Below are 15,391 nucleotides of genomic sequence, written 5' to 3' on the forward strand. Positions count from 1 at the left end.
CATATTAGTTTAAAATGTTCTTCCATCTATATTAAACCTTGTTTATTAAGGGTGGTGGGGGCCTGGAACGTGCTGCCAGGGGTGGTGGTGGAGGCAGATACGAGAGTGGCGTTTTAGAGGCTTTTTGGTAGATACGTGGAAATTCTGGGAATGGAGGGATATGGATCATATGCAGGAGATTAGTTTAACATGCCACCATGTTCAGCACGAATATTTTGGGCTGAAGGGCCTGTCCGGTACTGTGCTGTTCTTTGTGTATGACATTTAAAATACCATTTCTTCCATATGTTAAAGCTTTTATGCCAATATTCCTGTTTCGCAAAAAACCCCGATGACAAAATATTGACCGAAACTTACTGCCTTTTAACGCAAGTCAAATTCAAGATCAAAATCCATATTTCATTTTGTACAATTAATTTGTTTTATTACTGAATTAAACTTCAATGTTTGAACGCTCTCCACAAAATAATCATACTTTAATTAAATGTTAAACAATGCAATAAAAATGTTGTATTTATTTGAATTAATATATTCAACTCAAAAATGTAGCTGATATTAAATCAGCGACTAGAACTTAAATTAATTATTTATGTTTGTGTAATATTCAGTTATTTGGAGTATCCATCAGATGACAACGATGTTTCAAAAACATGCGATACTTTTATATTAATTTACTGATTATCTCCCATCAGTCTGCCACTTTTCAGGCAAGAGCAATTTCTGACTGCAAACGGTTCTCCACATTCCCTGGAAGATCTTTAAGCCTAGGATGCAAGAACAAAATATTATTAGACTGATTGTTGACAGTGAATGGTTTACCATAAATTAATATTTCTACAAAGCTAGTTTCATATCTAGTGCTCCCAAGCCTATCAGGCCTGGATTTCATTCTACTCCCTCTGCCCACCTACCCCACCTTCCCCAAGGAAAACCAAAGTTAGTAGATTCCACACACAAGAGATTAGTGTGCAAAATGTAACAAGTAGAATGGATAAGGGAGAGCCAGTGGATCTCCAGTGGATAAGGGAGAGCCAGTGGATGTGGTGTAACTGGACTTTCAAAAAGTTTTTGACAAGGCCCCACACAAGAGATTAGTGTGCAAAATTAGAGCACATGGTATTGGGGGTAGGGTATTGACATGGATAGAGAACTGGTTGGCAGACAGGAAGCTAAGAGTAGGAATTAACGGGTCATTTTCAGAATGGCAGGCAGTGACTAGTGGGGTGCCGCAAGGCTCAGTGCTGGGACCCCAGTTATTTACAATATATATTAACGATTTAGACGAGGGAATTAAATGTGACATTTCCAAGTTTGTGGATGACACAAAGCTGGGTGGCAGTGTGAGCTGCGATGAGAATGCTATGCAGCTGCAGGGTGACTTGGATAGATTGGGTGGGTGGGCAGATGCATGGCAGATGCAGTATAATGTGGATAAATGTGTTATCCACTTTGATGGCAAGAACAAGAAGGCAGATTATTATCTGAATGGTGCCAGATTAGGAAAAAGGGAAGTGCAATGAGACCTGGGTATCCTTGTACATCAGTCACTGAAAGTAAGCATGCAGGTGCAGCAAGCAGTGATAATAGCAAATGGCATGCTGGTCTTCATAGCGAGAGGATTTGAGTATAGGAGCAAGGAGGTCCTACTGCAGTTGTACAGTGCCCTGGTGAGACAACACCTGGAGTATTGTGTGCAGTTTTGGGCTCCTAGTTTGAGGAAGGACATTCTTGCTATTGCGGGAGTGCAGCGTAGGTGCACCAGGTTAATTCCCGGGATGGTGGGACTGACACATGATCTACTGGGCTTATATTCACTGGAATTTAGAAGGATGAGAGGGGATCTTATAGAAACATGGAAAATTATTAAGGGTTTGGACAGACTAGATGCAGAATAAATGTTTCCGATGTTGGGGGAGTCCAGAACCAGGTGTCACAGTTTAAGAATAAGGGGTAGCACATTTAGGATTGAGATGAGGAATAACATTTTCACCCAGAGAGTTTTGAATCTGTGGAATTCTCTGCCACAGAAGGCAGTGGAGGCCAATTCACTGGATGTTATCAAGAGAGAGTAGCTCTTAGGGCTAATGGAATCAAGAGATATGGGGAGAAAGCAGGAACGGGGTACGGATTCTGGATGATCAGCCATGATCATATTGAATGTCGGTGCTGGCTCGATGGGCCGAATGGCCTACTTCTGCACTTATTTTCTATGTTTCTATGCAGCTAATCCATACCTTTTTATATTGCTCATTTATGGATGCATAGTTTGCAAGGTAGTCAAGGCACCTCATGAACATATTCAAGTTGAACAGATGCCGGTGGAGACTGAATCATTGGGTATGTTTGAAGCGGAGATTGATAGGTTTTTGATTAGTAAGGGCATCAAAGGTTATGGGGAGAAGGCAGGAGAATGGGGTTGAGTGGGAAAAATTGATCAGCTATGCTCATATAGTGGAGCAGACTCGATGGGCCGAACGGCCTGATTCTATTCCTATGCCTTATGAATTACTGTCTTGATCTCAATGAAGATATCCTGAGGAAAGTATATAAAATTATGAGAGGCATAGATAGGGTAGACGGTTGGGACCTTTTTCCCCAGGTGGAAATGTCAAAGGCGAGAGGGCAGAGCTTTAAGGTGAGAGGGTCAAAGTTTAAAGGAAATGAGCAGGGCACGTTTTGTTACACAGACATTATACAGTGTGCTGTACAGTTGGTTCTATGTTGTAAGTTGGTGTAGTATGTTACAGTTTTGCGGAGCTCTCTCCTGTTTAGTTGTTTAATTGTCTACTGCATTCATGTGACAGAATTTTGCAGAACTTGGATTTCCAGTAGTGGGAGAGTCTAAGACCAGAGGGCAAAGCCAGAGGGTGGTGAATCTATGGCTTGCATTGTCACAGATGGCGGTGGAGGCCAAGTCTTTGCATATTTTTAAACCAGAGAGTGACAGGTTCTTGATTAGTAAGGGTGTCGGGTGTTATGTGACGAAGGCAGGAGATTGGGGTTATAGAGGAAAAGATAAATCAGCCATGATTGAATCGAGCAGACTCGATGGGTTGAATGGCCTAATTCTGCTCTTATGTCTTATGAACTTATGATCTGTTGATTGTGGCTTTCTCAGTCCTGTCTATTGCCAGTTGCTCTTGCTGTTAGCCTGAACATGATCAGATGTTGTAGCATCATTAGACCGGCACCTCGTGTTTAAGAAAATCAGGATGCTGCTCTTGGCATGCTGCTTCTCATTGAACTGTGCTTAGTCCCCTGACTCGATGCTGTTGCCTGAACCAGGAAAATGCTACACCACAGGGATAGACTGTGGTGCAATGCAGGGTTCTCTGCAGCTGATGGCAAACCGCACCTCGACTGTGGGCACTGAGTTTTGAGTTGCCTGATGTTTAGTTTTGTTTAGTGATACAGCGTGGAAACAAGCACTTCGGCCCACAGAGTCCAGCAATCACCCCGTACTACTAGCACTATCCTACACACGAGGGGAAATTTACTATTTTTACCGAAGCCAATTAACCTACAAACCTGTATATCTTTGGAATGTGGGAGGAGACCAGAGCACCTGAAGAAAACCCACGCAGGTCACAGGAAGAACGCACAAACTCCATACAGACAGCATCTGTAGTCAGGATCGAACCCAGGTCTCAGGCGCTGTAAGGCAGCAACTCATCCGCTGTGCCACTGTGCTGCTTCTAATCTGTTATGATTTTATAGGATTTAGCACAATGGTGGGAAGTAATTTTCATTGCACTCAACCCTGTTCAATATCTGGAGTGGAAGCCTCTGGGGAATACGAGGCACATTGCATTGCATGCGCTAAACAAACATACAATGGTAAAGGTCCACACTATGATGATGTTTGCGGCACGGTGGCGCAGCAGTACAGTTGCTGTCTTACAGTGCTTGCAGTGCCGGAGACCCAGGTTCGATCCCGACTACGGGTGCTGTCTGTATGGAGTTTGTGCGTTCTCCCAGTGACCGCGTGGGTTTTCTCCGAGATCTTCGCTTTCCTCCCACACTCCAAAGATAGAGTCATAGAGTCATAGAGTCATAGAGTCCTACAGCACAGAAAAAGGCCCTTCGGCCCATCGCGTCCGTGCCGCCCGTTACCAAACACAGTCTAATTTTAATCCCATTTTCCCGCATTTGGACCGTAGCCCTGAATGTTGTAGCATTTCAAGTGCCCATCCAAATGCCTCTTAAACGTTGTGAGTGTTCCCGCCTCCACCACCACCCCAGGCAGTGAGTTCCAGACTCCAACCACCCTCTGGGTGAAAAAGTTCTTTCTCACATCCCCCCGAAACCTCCCTCCCCTTACCCTGTATCTATGTCCCCTCATTGTTGAACCTTCCACCAGTGGAAGAAGTTCCCCGCCATCTACCTTATCTATGCCCCTCATGATCTTGTACACCTCGATCATGTCCCCTCTCAGCCTTCTCTGCTCCAGGGAAAACAACCCCAGTATGCTCAGTCTCTCCTCATAGCCGAGGCCCTTCATCCCTGGCAGCATCCTGGTGAATCTCCTCTGCACCCTCTCCAAAGCTATCACATCCTTTCTATAATGTGGTGACCAGAACTGTACACAATACTCCAGCTGTGGCCTCACCAGTGTTCTGTACAATTCCATCATTACCCCCCTACTTTTATATTCGATGCCCCGGCTAATGAAGGCCAGTACCCCATATGCCTTTTTGACCACCCTGTCCACCTGTCCTGCTGTCTTCAAGGACTTGTGTACCTGCACTCCAAGGTCCCTCTGTACCCCTGTCTTCCCTAGGGTCCTTCCATTCATGGTGTACTCCCTCTCCAAGTTATTCCTGCCAAAGTGCATCACCTCGCACTTTTCAGGATTAAATTCCATCTGCCACTGCTCCGCCCATCTGACCATCTCATCTATACCTTCCTGCAGCTTGCAGATCCCTTCCTCGCTATTCACCACCCCCCCTAACTTTGTGTTATCTGCAAACTTGCTGATCATGCCCTGTACGTTGACATCCAGATCATTACAGGTTTGTAGGTTAATTGGTTTGGTGTATGTATAAATTGTCCCTCGTGTGTGTAAATAGTGTCAATGTGCAGGGATCGCTGGTCAGCGTAGCCTCGGTGGGCCGAAGGGTCTGTTTCCGCACTGTATCTCTAAACTAAACTAAAAACTAAACTAAACACTGGATGACTGAATCGGTCTGAACAAGGGTTCCAACCCGAAATGTCATCTATTCTTCTCCAGAGATGCTCCTAAACTTTCTATCTCATGGAACTCCTGTAGATATCCTGAAAGATTTGGAGCTGAATGCATCAGCTTTTTCCTGCTGTCTGTCACCACATGGGATCCCTCGGTGAGGCACAGACTTGCTGAGATTTCCCAGCAGTTCTGCCATAGAAAATCCTCGCAAATCTTGTTCCAGGACAATCTCGGTGTGGAATCAGCAAGCCCAAGTGGGTTTTAATCAGGTATGATTACTGGAGTGACCCAGGCAGCAGTAATGAGCAAATTAGCAAGGTACCATTATCTCAGAGAGAACGAGTCAAAGAGGAATTGAAAACCAAACACAAAGTGCTGGAGGAACTCAGTGGGTCAGGCAGTTTCTGTGGAGAGAATGGCCGCAGCCAGACAGCGTTTCGGATTGGGACGCCACTTCAGAAGGAGCACCATATGGAGTAGGACCATGACCTGAAACATTGTCTGTCCATTCCCTCCACACATGCTGCTTGTTTTAGATAGAATAGATAGTTAGGACAATACAGCACAGAAACAGGCCTTTCAGCCCATAATGTCTGTGCTGAACCTGATGCAAATTCTCCTTTGCCTGCTTGTGATCTGTATCCCTTTGTTCCCTGCATTTCCATATTTTTGCTGAAGATTCCAGCTTGTACAGTCAGCGTCTCCAGGAATTTAAAATAATTTGATTAAAGAGACTAAACAGATGTCTTGTAATTAAGACCAACAACTGGTTTTGTTCAATTACTTAGAGGTCTGGGTGGGTATGAAATCAGTTTTCAGCGTGGATTTGAAACTGAGAGGGGCCATGCTGAGAGTTGTGGAGCGGCCCAGACCATCACACAAATATGATACATGCCCAAGAACTTAATTTTTTTTGTGTGTCAGTGTCCCCACCACCCTCTCTCATATACTTGCACTGCCTGCCACTCTCTTTCTTCACTCGCTCTTTATGCGAGTGACATTGAATACTGTGAAGCTGCTGGTTTAAAACTAGCTCTTCACCTTGCTAAAGATAGGCATAAAGTGTTGGAGTAACTCGGTGGTTCTGGCAGCATGTTAACTTGTCCCAGTGCAGATAAGATAATGGCATATTATTTACTGAGGTACATCCCCTACACAAATGACAGGACAACTGCCAAACTATCAGCTCCTCTCCCAACTCCTTCGACATCAAAAGATGTCTAAGCACTTAGCAGAGCCTGAAGAACAAGCACTGTGCTAATAGGCGACCATGTATCATTTGAGCTAGCTATTTGTTACCTTCAACAAGATAAAGTCAAATACATTTTTTTAGATCTTCAAAGGCACCAGCACAATTGACAACCTTTGTTGTTATTTTTTTTTTTTAAAGCAAAAAAATACAGCAGTACTGATACTAAAACCTAATGGAACTTGCCCTTTTGTAGACACAAGGAACTGCAGATGCTGGTTTACAAACAAAAAGTGCTGGAGTATCTCAGTAGGTCAGCTTCAGCAGGATTCTTTACCCGTTCCTGTAGCCACTGCTCAGGGCAGGTTTAATGCCTTTTAATATCTCTTGAAAAATCTTTTTCTGGAACAAAGATGACCATGATCAACTACACCTCTCACCCTCACTACCAACTCCTCCTACCCCACAATTTGCCTAAGGATTACTACTACTGACATGGGGAACAAATGCTTTCTTCATGCTGACTCCAGCTGCATTGCAGAGTCAATTACAGGCGATATTAATTCCTGGGGATGTTTGGGCATCTTGATTCAGATGCAAATGCTCCACATCGAAGGTTGCAAAATGTAATTGCAATCTGAGGAAATTACCATCAAACTGGTTGATCTACTGGTTCTGAGGTGCTTCTAAGTTTATCAGTTCAGAGTTTAGAGATAAAGCATGGAAACAGGCCCTTCGGCCCACAAAGTCTGCGCCAACCAACAACCACCTGTACACTTGTTCTATCCTACACACCAGAGACAATTTACAGAAGCCAATTAACCTACAAACCCGCACATCTTTGGAATGTGGGAGGAAACCGGAGCACCAGGAGAAATCCCAGGCGGCCACAGGGAGAACGTACAAACTCCTTACAGACAGCACCTGTAGGCAGGATCGAACCCAAGTGTCTGGTGCTGTAAGGCAGCAACACTACCGCTGCGCCACTGTGCCACCCAATCATATTTCTATCATTCTTAATCTCTAAAGCCTCCTCATTTTCAATGCTCAGTATCCAAGAAGGCTGAGTGACAATGAATTCACCAAACTGAGTCACTGTGGGACAAGCACTGCCTGGAACACTGGGTCTAGTTTAGGGTACACAATCAGCGCGAACACCTGTCACTGAACAGAAATTTTCTTTCACCGTTGGTGGATATTAGATGCATTTATGACAGCCAATCTGAAGTCCAGTCTGAAGATGGGTTCCGACCCAAATCGTCACCAATTATTTTTCTCCAGGGATGCTGCCTGATCCACAGAGTTACTCTACCATTTTGTGTCTATCTTCGGTATGAACCAGCATCTGTAGTTCCTTCCTACACATTTCAGTGTTAGGGGGCTTGGTGCTGATAAAAAAAAAAGTCTAAAAAAAAAATCATTTGTTTCTAAGATTCATTAAGAATTTCTTTAACTTGCATAAAAATAATGACATGAAAATCTAAATTGAGGTTTAATGCAGTTAGTGGAATGGAAATTACCAATAGGCAGTTGAGATATTGGGTTAATGCGAAATCTAATCATGCTCTAAAAATACACAGCGCAAATGCTCTAAAAATATAAGCAATGAAAGCTCATTAGATCTAGGAGTAGAATTAGGCAATTTGGCCCATCAAGTGTACTCTGCCATTCAGTCATGGCTGATCTATCTTTCCCTCTCACCTCATTTTCCTGCCTTCACCCCATAACCCCTGACATCCTTCCTAATCTGGCAATCTCCACCTTAAAAATATCCATTGACTTGGCCTCCACAGCCATCAATGGCAATTAATTCCATGGATTCATCACCCTCTGACTAAAGAAATTCCTTCTCAATGCTGAGTAAGTGTCCTTTCCATGGGTTTATAGTCATAGATTCATAGTCATACTGCGTGGAAAACAGGCCCTTCAGCCCAACTTGCCCACACCAACCAACATGTCCCATCTACACCAGTCCCACCTGCCTGCGTTTGGCCCATATCCCTCTAAACCTGTCCTATCCATGTACCTGTCTAAATGTTTCTTATATGTTGCAATAGGTTCTTGCTGTTTGAGGGAACAAATTTTACATCTTGCTTGTTTCTGTAATGTATGAGCATTCTTAGTTTAGACATATTTCTTTGGTTATGAATTTAATTGTGTCTCTTTTTAAAATAAAAGTGACACCACTGAAAGACAAGTGGCAAATGTATCCATAATGGATAATGAATGCCAGGTTTTGGAATGAAAGCATTATTTGATAGCATGGGGCAAAGGGACAGCTAAATGGGGAAGGGGATGTGGTTGTGTTGACGACTCTTTCTGGGAATTGGTAATTTGGGATCTGCCACTGGGAATTGGAAAGTGACGTACAGGACCTCCAGGGTAGTTATCTCTGGTTTGCTTCCAGTTCCTCGTGCTGGTGAGGGCAGGAACAGGGAGATACGGAATCTGAATGTATGGCTGAGTAGCTGGTGCAGGGGGCAGGGATTTAGATTCTGAGACCATTGGGTTCTGTTTTGGGGTAAGGGTGGATTGTACAAAAGGGACGGGTTGAACCTCAACAGGCGGGGGACCAGCATTCTGGCAGGCAGGTTTGCCACTGTTACACGGGTGCTTTTAAATTAAATAGTGGGGGGGTGTTTCAAATGGGATAGACAAGGATGGAGTTAAAGGGAAAGAGAGTATTGGAAAAGTTAAGAAAGACCCCAGAATTAACGGGACAGAAAGCTCACGAAGGAATAGGAGAGAACGGCCAAGTGTAATAGGAATCGATGTGAAAGGTGAGATGAGCAAAGGATTAAAAGTACTATACATGAATGCGCAAAATATAAGAAGTAAAGTGGATGAGCTGGAGGCTGTTAGAAATTGGTAGATATGACATTGTGGGGATTACAGAGACGTGGCTGCAGAAGGATCAGGACTGGGAACTGAATATTTAGGATTATATGTCCTATCGAAGGGACAGGCAGATGGGCAGAGGAGGTGGGGTAGCTCTGTTGGTGAGGGATGAAATTTAGTCCCTTGCGAAGGGTGACTTAGGGACTGACGATGTAGAGTCACTGTGGATAGAGTTGAGGAATTGTCAAGGTAAGAAGATGCTAATGGGAGTTATCTACAGGCCCCCAAACAGTAGCACGGATATAGGGTGTAAGTTGCAGCAGGAGTTAATACTGGCATGTAACAAAGGTAATGCCACTGTGGTTATGGGGGATTTCAATTTGCAGGTAGACTGGCAAAATCAGGTTGGTTCTGGACCCCAAGAAAGGGAGTTTGTAGAGTGCCTTTCGAGATGGATTCTTCGAGCAGCTTGTACTAGAGCCTACCAGAGAGAAGGCAATTCTGGATTTAGTGTTGTCCATGAACCAGATTTAATAAGGGAACTCAAGGTAAAGGAACCGCTTGCAGGTAGTGACCATAATATGATTAGTTTTAATCTGCAATTTGAGAGAGAGAAGGTTAAACCAGGAATGTCAGTGTTGCAGTTGAACAAAGGGGACTATGAAGGCATGAGAGAGGAGCTGGCCAAGGTCGAATGGAAAAGGATCCTAGCAGGAATGACAGTGGAACAGCAATGGCAGGAATTTCTGGGCATAATCCAGAAGATGCAGGATCATTTCATTCCAAAGAGGAAGAAAGATTCTAAGGGGAGTAAGAGGCAACCATGGCTGACAAGCGAAGTTAGAGATGGAATTAAACTAAAAGAAAAGATGTATAACATAGCAAAGAGTAGCGGGAAACCAGAGGATTGGGCAATTTTCAAAGGACAACAGAAGGTAGCATTTATAGGGTATTGATATGGATAGAGAATTGGTTGGCAGATGGGAAGCAAACAGCAGGAATAAATGGGTCCTTTTCAGAATGGCAGGCAGTGGCGAGTGGAGTGCCGCAAGGCTTGGTGTTGGGGCCTCAACTATTTACAATATATGTTAATGATTTGGGTGATGGAATTACATGTAACACTAGCAAGTTTGCAGATGACACAAAGCTGGGTGGCAGTGTGAACTGCGAAGAGGATGTTAGGAGGTTGCAGGGTGACTTAGACAGATTGAGTGAGATGCATGGCAGATGCAGTATAATGTAGATAAATGTGAGGTTATCCATTTTGGTGGCAAAAACAAGGAGGCAGATTATTATCTCAATGGTGTCAGATTAGGTAAAGGGGAAGTGTAACGAGACCTTGGTGTCCTTGTACACCAGTCACTGAAAGTAAGCGTGCAGCTACAGCAGGCAGTGAAGAATGCTAATTGCATGTTGGCCTTCATAACGAGAGGATTTGAGTATAGGAGCAAAGAGGTCTTTCTGCAGCTGTATAGGGCCCTGGTGAGACCACACCTGGAGTATTGTGTGCAGTTTTGGTCTCCTAATTTGAGGAAGGACGTCCTTGCTGTTGAGGCAGTGCAGCGTAGGTTCACAAGGTTAATCCCTGGGATGGAGGGACTGTCATATGAGGAAAGATTGGGAAGACTGGGCTTGGATTCACTGGAGTTTAGAAGGATGAGAGGGGATCTTATGGAGACGTATAAAATTATAAAAGGACTGGACAAGATAGATGCAGTCTAAGAATAAAGGAGAGGCCATTTAAAACTGAGGTGAGAAGAAAGTTTTTCACCCAGAGTTGTGAATTTGTGGAATTCTCTGCCACAGAAGGCAGTGGAGGCCAATTCACTGGATGAATTTAAAAGAGAATTAGATGGAGCTCTAGGGGCTTGTGGAATATGGGGAGAAGGAAGGCACAGGTTACTGATTGTGGATGATCAGCCATGATTACAATGAATCGGCTCGAAGGGCCAAAAGGCCTCCTCCTATTTTCTATGTTTCTATGTTTCTATGTTTATTTGTTGACGCAAAGGAGGCTAAGGAATAATCTTATGAGGTGTATAAAATCATGAGGGGAATTGATAGATGAATGCACAGACTCTTTTACCCAGGGTATGGGAATGAAGAGCCAGAGGGCAGAGGTTTAAAGCGAGAGGGCAATGGTTTAATAGATACGGGAGGAACAACTTTTGCACACAGAATGCACAGTATAGCGTTCACACAGTATTTCACACAAATTTTTCACAGTATACAGAATGAGCTGCTAGAGGAAGTAATTGAGGCAGGTAATATAACAACATTTAAAGGACATTTGGACAGGTACATGGAAAGGAAAGATTTAGAAGGATATGGGCCAAGTGCAGGCAGGTGGGACTTGCAAAGATGGGGCATCTTGATTGGCATGGATGAGTTAGGTTGAAGGGCCACATGCTGTATGATTCTACTACTCTCTGACTATGATTTTATGACTCTAATTTGGCTGGGATATAATTATATTGTGCGTGTGATTAGAATTTGCACAGCAATTTTTGAATTTGCATAAAAATAATTACATGAATATCTAAATAGAGGTTAAATTCCTTTAGTGGAATGAAAATTACCATTAAGCAGTTGAGGTATTACATCAATGAGAAATTAAAAACGCACAGTGCAAGATATAAGTAATGAAAGTTGAATAAGTGGCCTTTCCATTTGTTCTTGCATTAGACTAGACTTTAGAGATACAGGGTAAAAACAGGCCCTTTGGCCCATCGAGTCCATGCCGACCATCGATCACCCTGTATACTAACACCATCTTACATGCTAGGGAAGTACCGCCCAGACACCAAAGTCTACTGCTGTTGAAGAATATAGAAATCAGGTCCTTTAAGTGTCCACAACATTTTAACTGAAGATGCCTCAAAGCGCCATGCCCTGCTAAATACTGTCAACATGTGGCAACCATCTGTCCATTCACTTCTGGAATGAGGAAATCCCTTCAGAAATTTGCACAATCTGGACAAGTAGACATTGACTAAAAAAAGATTCTTCTATCAAAGCAAAAGAATTTTTAATCCATTTTAAACTCCAATCGCTACTATAAGTCTCAACCTGGAATTTCACTCAAAATTGTTGCTGGCACTGAGGTTCTTGGCTCAAGACATTGCCACACCGCCAGGCCATGGCCTGATCCCATGCCTTGGCATTTTAACATGGGTTTCTTTGTCTGTCGATTCAAATGACATCTGGCCAGGTTTGGCAACTCGAATGCAAAGGAATGAAGGAGATTACAAAAAATGTTGAAGATTGCCTGGTTCATCATTGGTACTGTCAACCCCACCATCATAGGGATCTAGAGGAGGTGCTGTCTCAAAAAGACATTCCTGCCATCGGGAAGAAGTCTGTAAACTAACATCCAGGTTCTGGAAAAGCTTCTTCCCAAAACCATCATGCTGTTGAACCCCAACCCCAACTACGAACCCCAACTAAACTCCGAACTACGAACTGCCTGGGTTGCATGAGGGACTGGACTTTGTCTTGTTTTTGCACAATATTGGGTTTTTTGCTTATTGAACTTTTTTTTGTTTGTTTTTTATATTATCTATTGAGTACTGTGTTTACAAACCTGTTGTGCTGCTGCAAGTAAGAATTTAATTATTCCGTTCTGGTAAATGTGCCAATGTTACACTGATTTGTTTAAAAATGGTAAACAGTCAACATTCACATTGAAATATTTACATTTTGAATTATTTTTTTTGTCTCTGCATGCATATTGTAGTGATACAGTGTGGAAACAGGCTCTTCGGCCCAACGCCTACATCTACTAATATGTCCCATCTACACTAATCCCACCTGACTGCGTTTGGCCCATGTCCATCTAAACTTATCCTATACCTGTCTAAATGTTTCTTAAACGTAGTGATAGTACCTGCCTCAACTACCTCGTCAGGCAGCTCGTTCCATACACCTACCAATCTTTGTGTAAAAAAGTTACCCATCAGTTTCCTCTTAAATCTTTCCCCGCTCACTTTAAACCCCTGTCCTCTGGTTCTCGATTCCTCTACTCTGGGCAGGAGTCTCTGTGCGAATTCTTCTCATGATTTTGTATACCCCAATAAGATCACCCCTCATCCTCCTGTGCTGAGATCCAGCACATTACCCAGCCCAGCACAGTGCAGGTGTGTGTCAGCATTAGCAGCTGGCTGGACTCACAGCAGCCCCTGGACAGCAGTCTGGCATCAATGTCTGGCTCACAGCCTGTCAAAGCTGTCACTGTAAACGTCTGTGAATCATTCTGACATTCAGAATCATTTGGGACACTCAAGATAAGTTTTAAAAATATTTTGTGACACCCACATGCTAAAAATAGTTGAATGATAAATAAATGATAAAGACATTGCCAAATTCCTTCCTCCCAAGAGGGAATGCTTCTCGTTCATTTTAAGAGGGCTGATTTTCTTGTGTCAGGTTTAAATACTAGAGGCCTAGCCGGGAGATTTCCCAGCCTAGGAGCAGGTAGAAAGACACAGTCACAGTGGAGTAACTCAGCGGGTCAGGCAGCATCTCTGGAGAAAAAATGTAGGTGACATTCCGTGTCGAGACCCTTCTTCAGGGTGCTGACTCAAAATGTCACCTATCCTTTTTCTCCAGTGATTTTGCCTGACCCACTGAGTTACTCCAGCAGTTTGTGTTTATCTTCGGTATAAACCAGCATTTACAGTTCCTTCCTATCACATAGGAACAGGGAGACCTGCAGAAGATCATGGTACCTTAGTGGACACCACAAGGGACTTATCAAAGTAATTCCGCCTTTAGTGTTGGTATTGAGATGGAATATGCACTCCTGCCACAAAAATGACCTGGATCTGCATCAGTTTGACTATTGCTACAACAAGCCAACAACAGATATTATCTCACTGACTCTCCACTCTGCTCTGGACAATCTGGATAACTGGAACACCTATGCCAGGCTACAGTTCATCAACTACAGTTATTTCTTTACACTCTTATAGAATTAATTCAATATCTTTGTATAAATTATGTCTTTTCCTGAATCTGTGCATGTGATGCTACTGCAAGCAAGATTTTCATTGTACCTGTACCTCACCCTGTCACTTCATATGGCAATAAGCTCGACTTTACTTGACTACAATTCTGAAATATTTCTGTACACCATATCAGAAAAAGTTCAATGGTCAATCGTCCCATGTGCAAATGCACAGTAAAATTCTTTGTTTGCCCAGTTCAGTAGCTTTTTTCCCAGCTGTTTGCAGGTAACTGAACCTTCCTATCAACAAATAGAGAGTGGTCCTGAGCTACTACCTACTTCACTGGAGACCCTCGGACTATCTTTAATCGGACTTTACTGGACTTTATCTTGCACTGAATGTTATTCCCTTTATCCTGCATCTGTTCACTATGGATCGCTAAATGTCATGTATTGTCTTTCCGCTGACTGGATAGCATGCAACAAAAGCTTTTCACTTGGTACATGTAACAATAAACTAACCTACATAAAACTAAACTGAGGAAGGTGGAGAGGAGGGCAATATATATTTGTGTAATTAATGGATTTATATTCAAAGATTGGAAAACATTAAAAGTTATGCAAGAAATAAATCATTGTTTACTCACTAAAGTAGCCTTGCACATTAATCTTTAGCTCATGAGTTTACATTAGTAAACTTAGTAAAGTACTGAGTAAATCAAGGACAAGCAATATTGGATTTCTAAAAGTCGATGAGCAAAATGGAAGAGAGTATGTGCAATGTACGATTCCACACGGCTGTTTGAGATGAACCTTGTAAGCAAAGTTTGGATTTCATTCCCATTATGTAATGACTAATAAAAAAAGAACGATTGCTGCCTCACGCTGCTGTTTGTACGTTAGTGGCTCATACCAGTCAGGCTGGCCATCAATTATTAAATTCAGGGGTGCACCTCTGAAGTGCACCTCCAAATGATGCTCAAAGACATGGCACAGCCGGGAATTTATCAAAGGAAGAGCAAAGAAAAAAGTGAGTGCCACGGTTGCTAGATGCTACCCGAACAGCCCTGGTAGATGGGAAGAAATATTCTGTGACCACAAGTGGGGAGGATAACCCTTCAGCATCAAGCTCCAGTATAAGTCTGCTACAGTGGATCAGAGTCTACCTCAAAGGAGTTGGATCCAACACAGGAAGAACATTTCTGACTTCATGTGCATAGTCAAGTTAAATGAA

At 43.1% G+C, this 15,391-nt stretch overlaps 1 protein-coding gene across 3 annotated transcripts in view; it reads right to left on the reverse strand.

The window, feature by feature from the left end:
* Positions 1–457: 457 nt before the first annotated feature.
* Positions 458–15,391, reverse strand: part of c8h7orf57 (chromosome 8 C7orf57 homolog) — a 55,135-nt gene continuing 40,201 nt past the window's right edge. For all 3 annotated transcript variants that reach the window (XM_078404512.1, XM_078404510.1, XM_078404509.1), the window contains exon 10: positions 458–764. In XM_078404512.1, the coding sequence (XP_078260638.1) occupies positions 704–764 (61 nt within the window). In that variant the 3' untranslated portion in view covers positions 458–703. The remainder of the gene's footprint in view (positions 765–15,391) is intronic.

The sequence above is a fragment of the Rhinoraja longicauda genome, chromosome 8, assembly GCF_053455715.1.
Source record: "Rhinoraja longicauda isolate Sanriku21f chromosome 8, sRhiLon1.1, whole genome shotgun sequence".
Taxonomy (NCBI): Eukaryota; Metazoa; Chordata; class Chondrichthyes; order Rajiformes; family Arhynchobatidae; genus Rhinoraja; species Rhinoraja longicauda.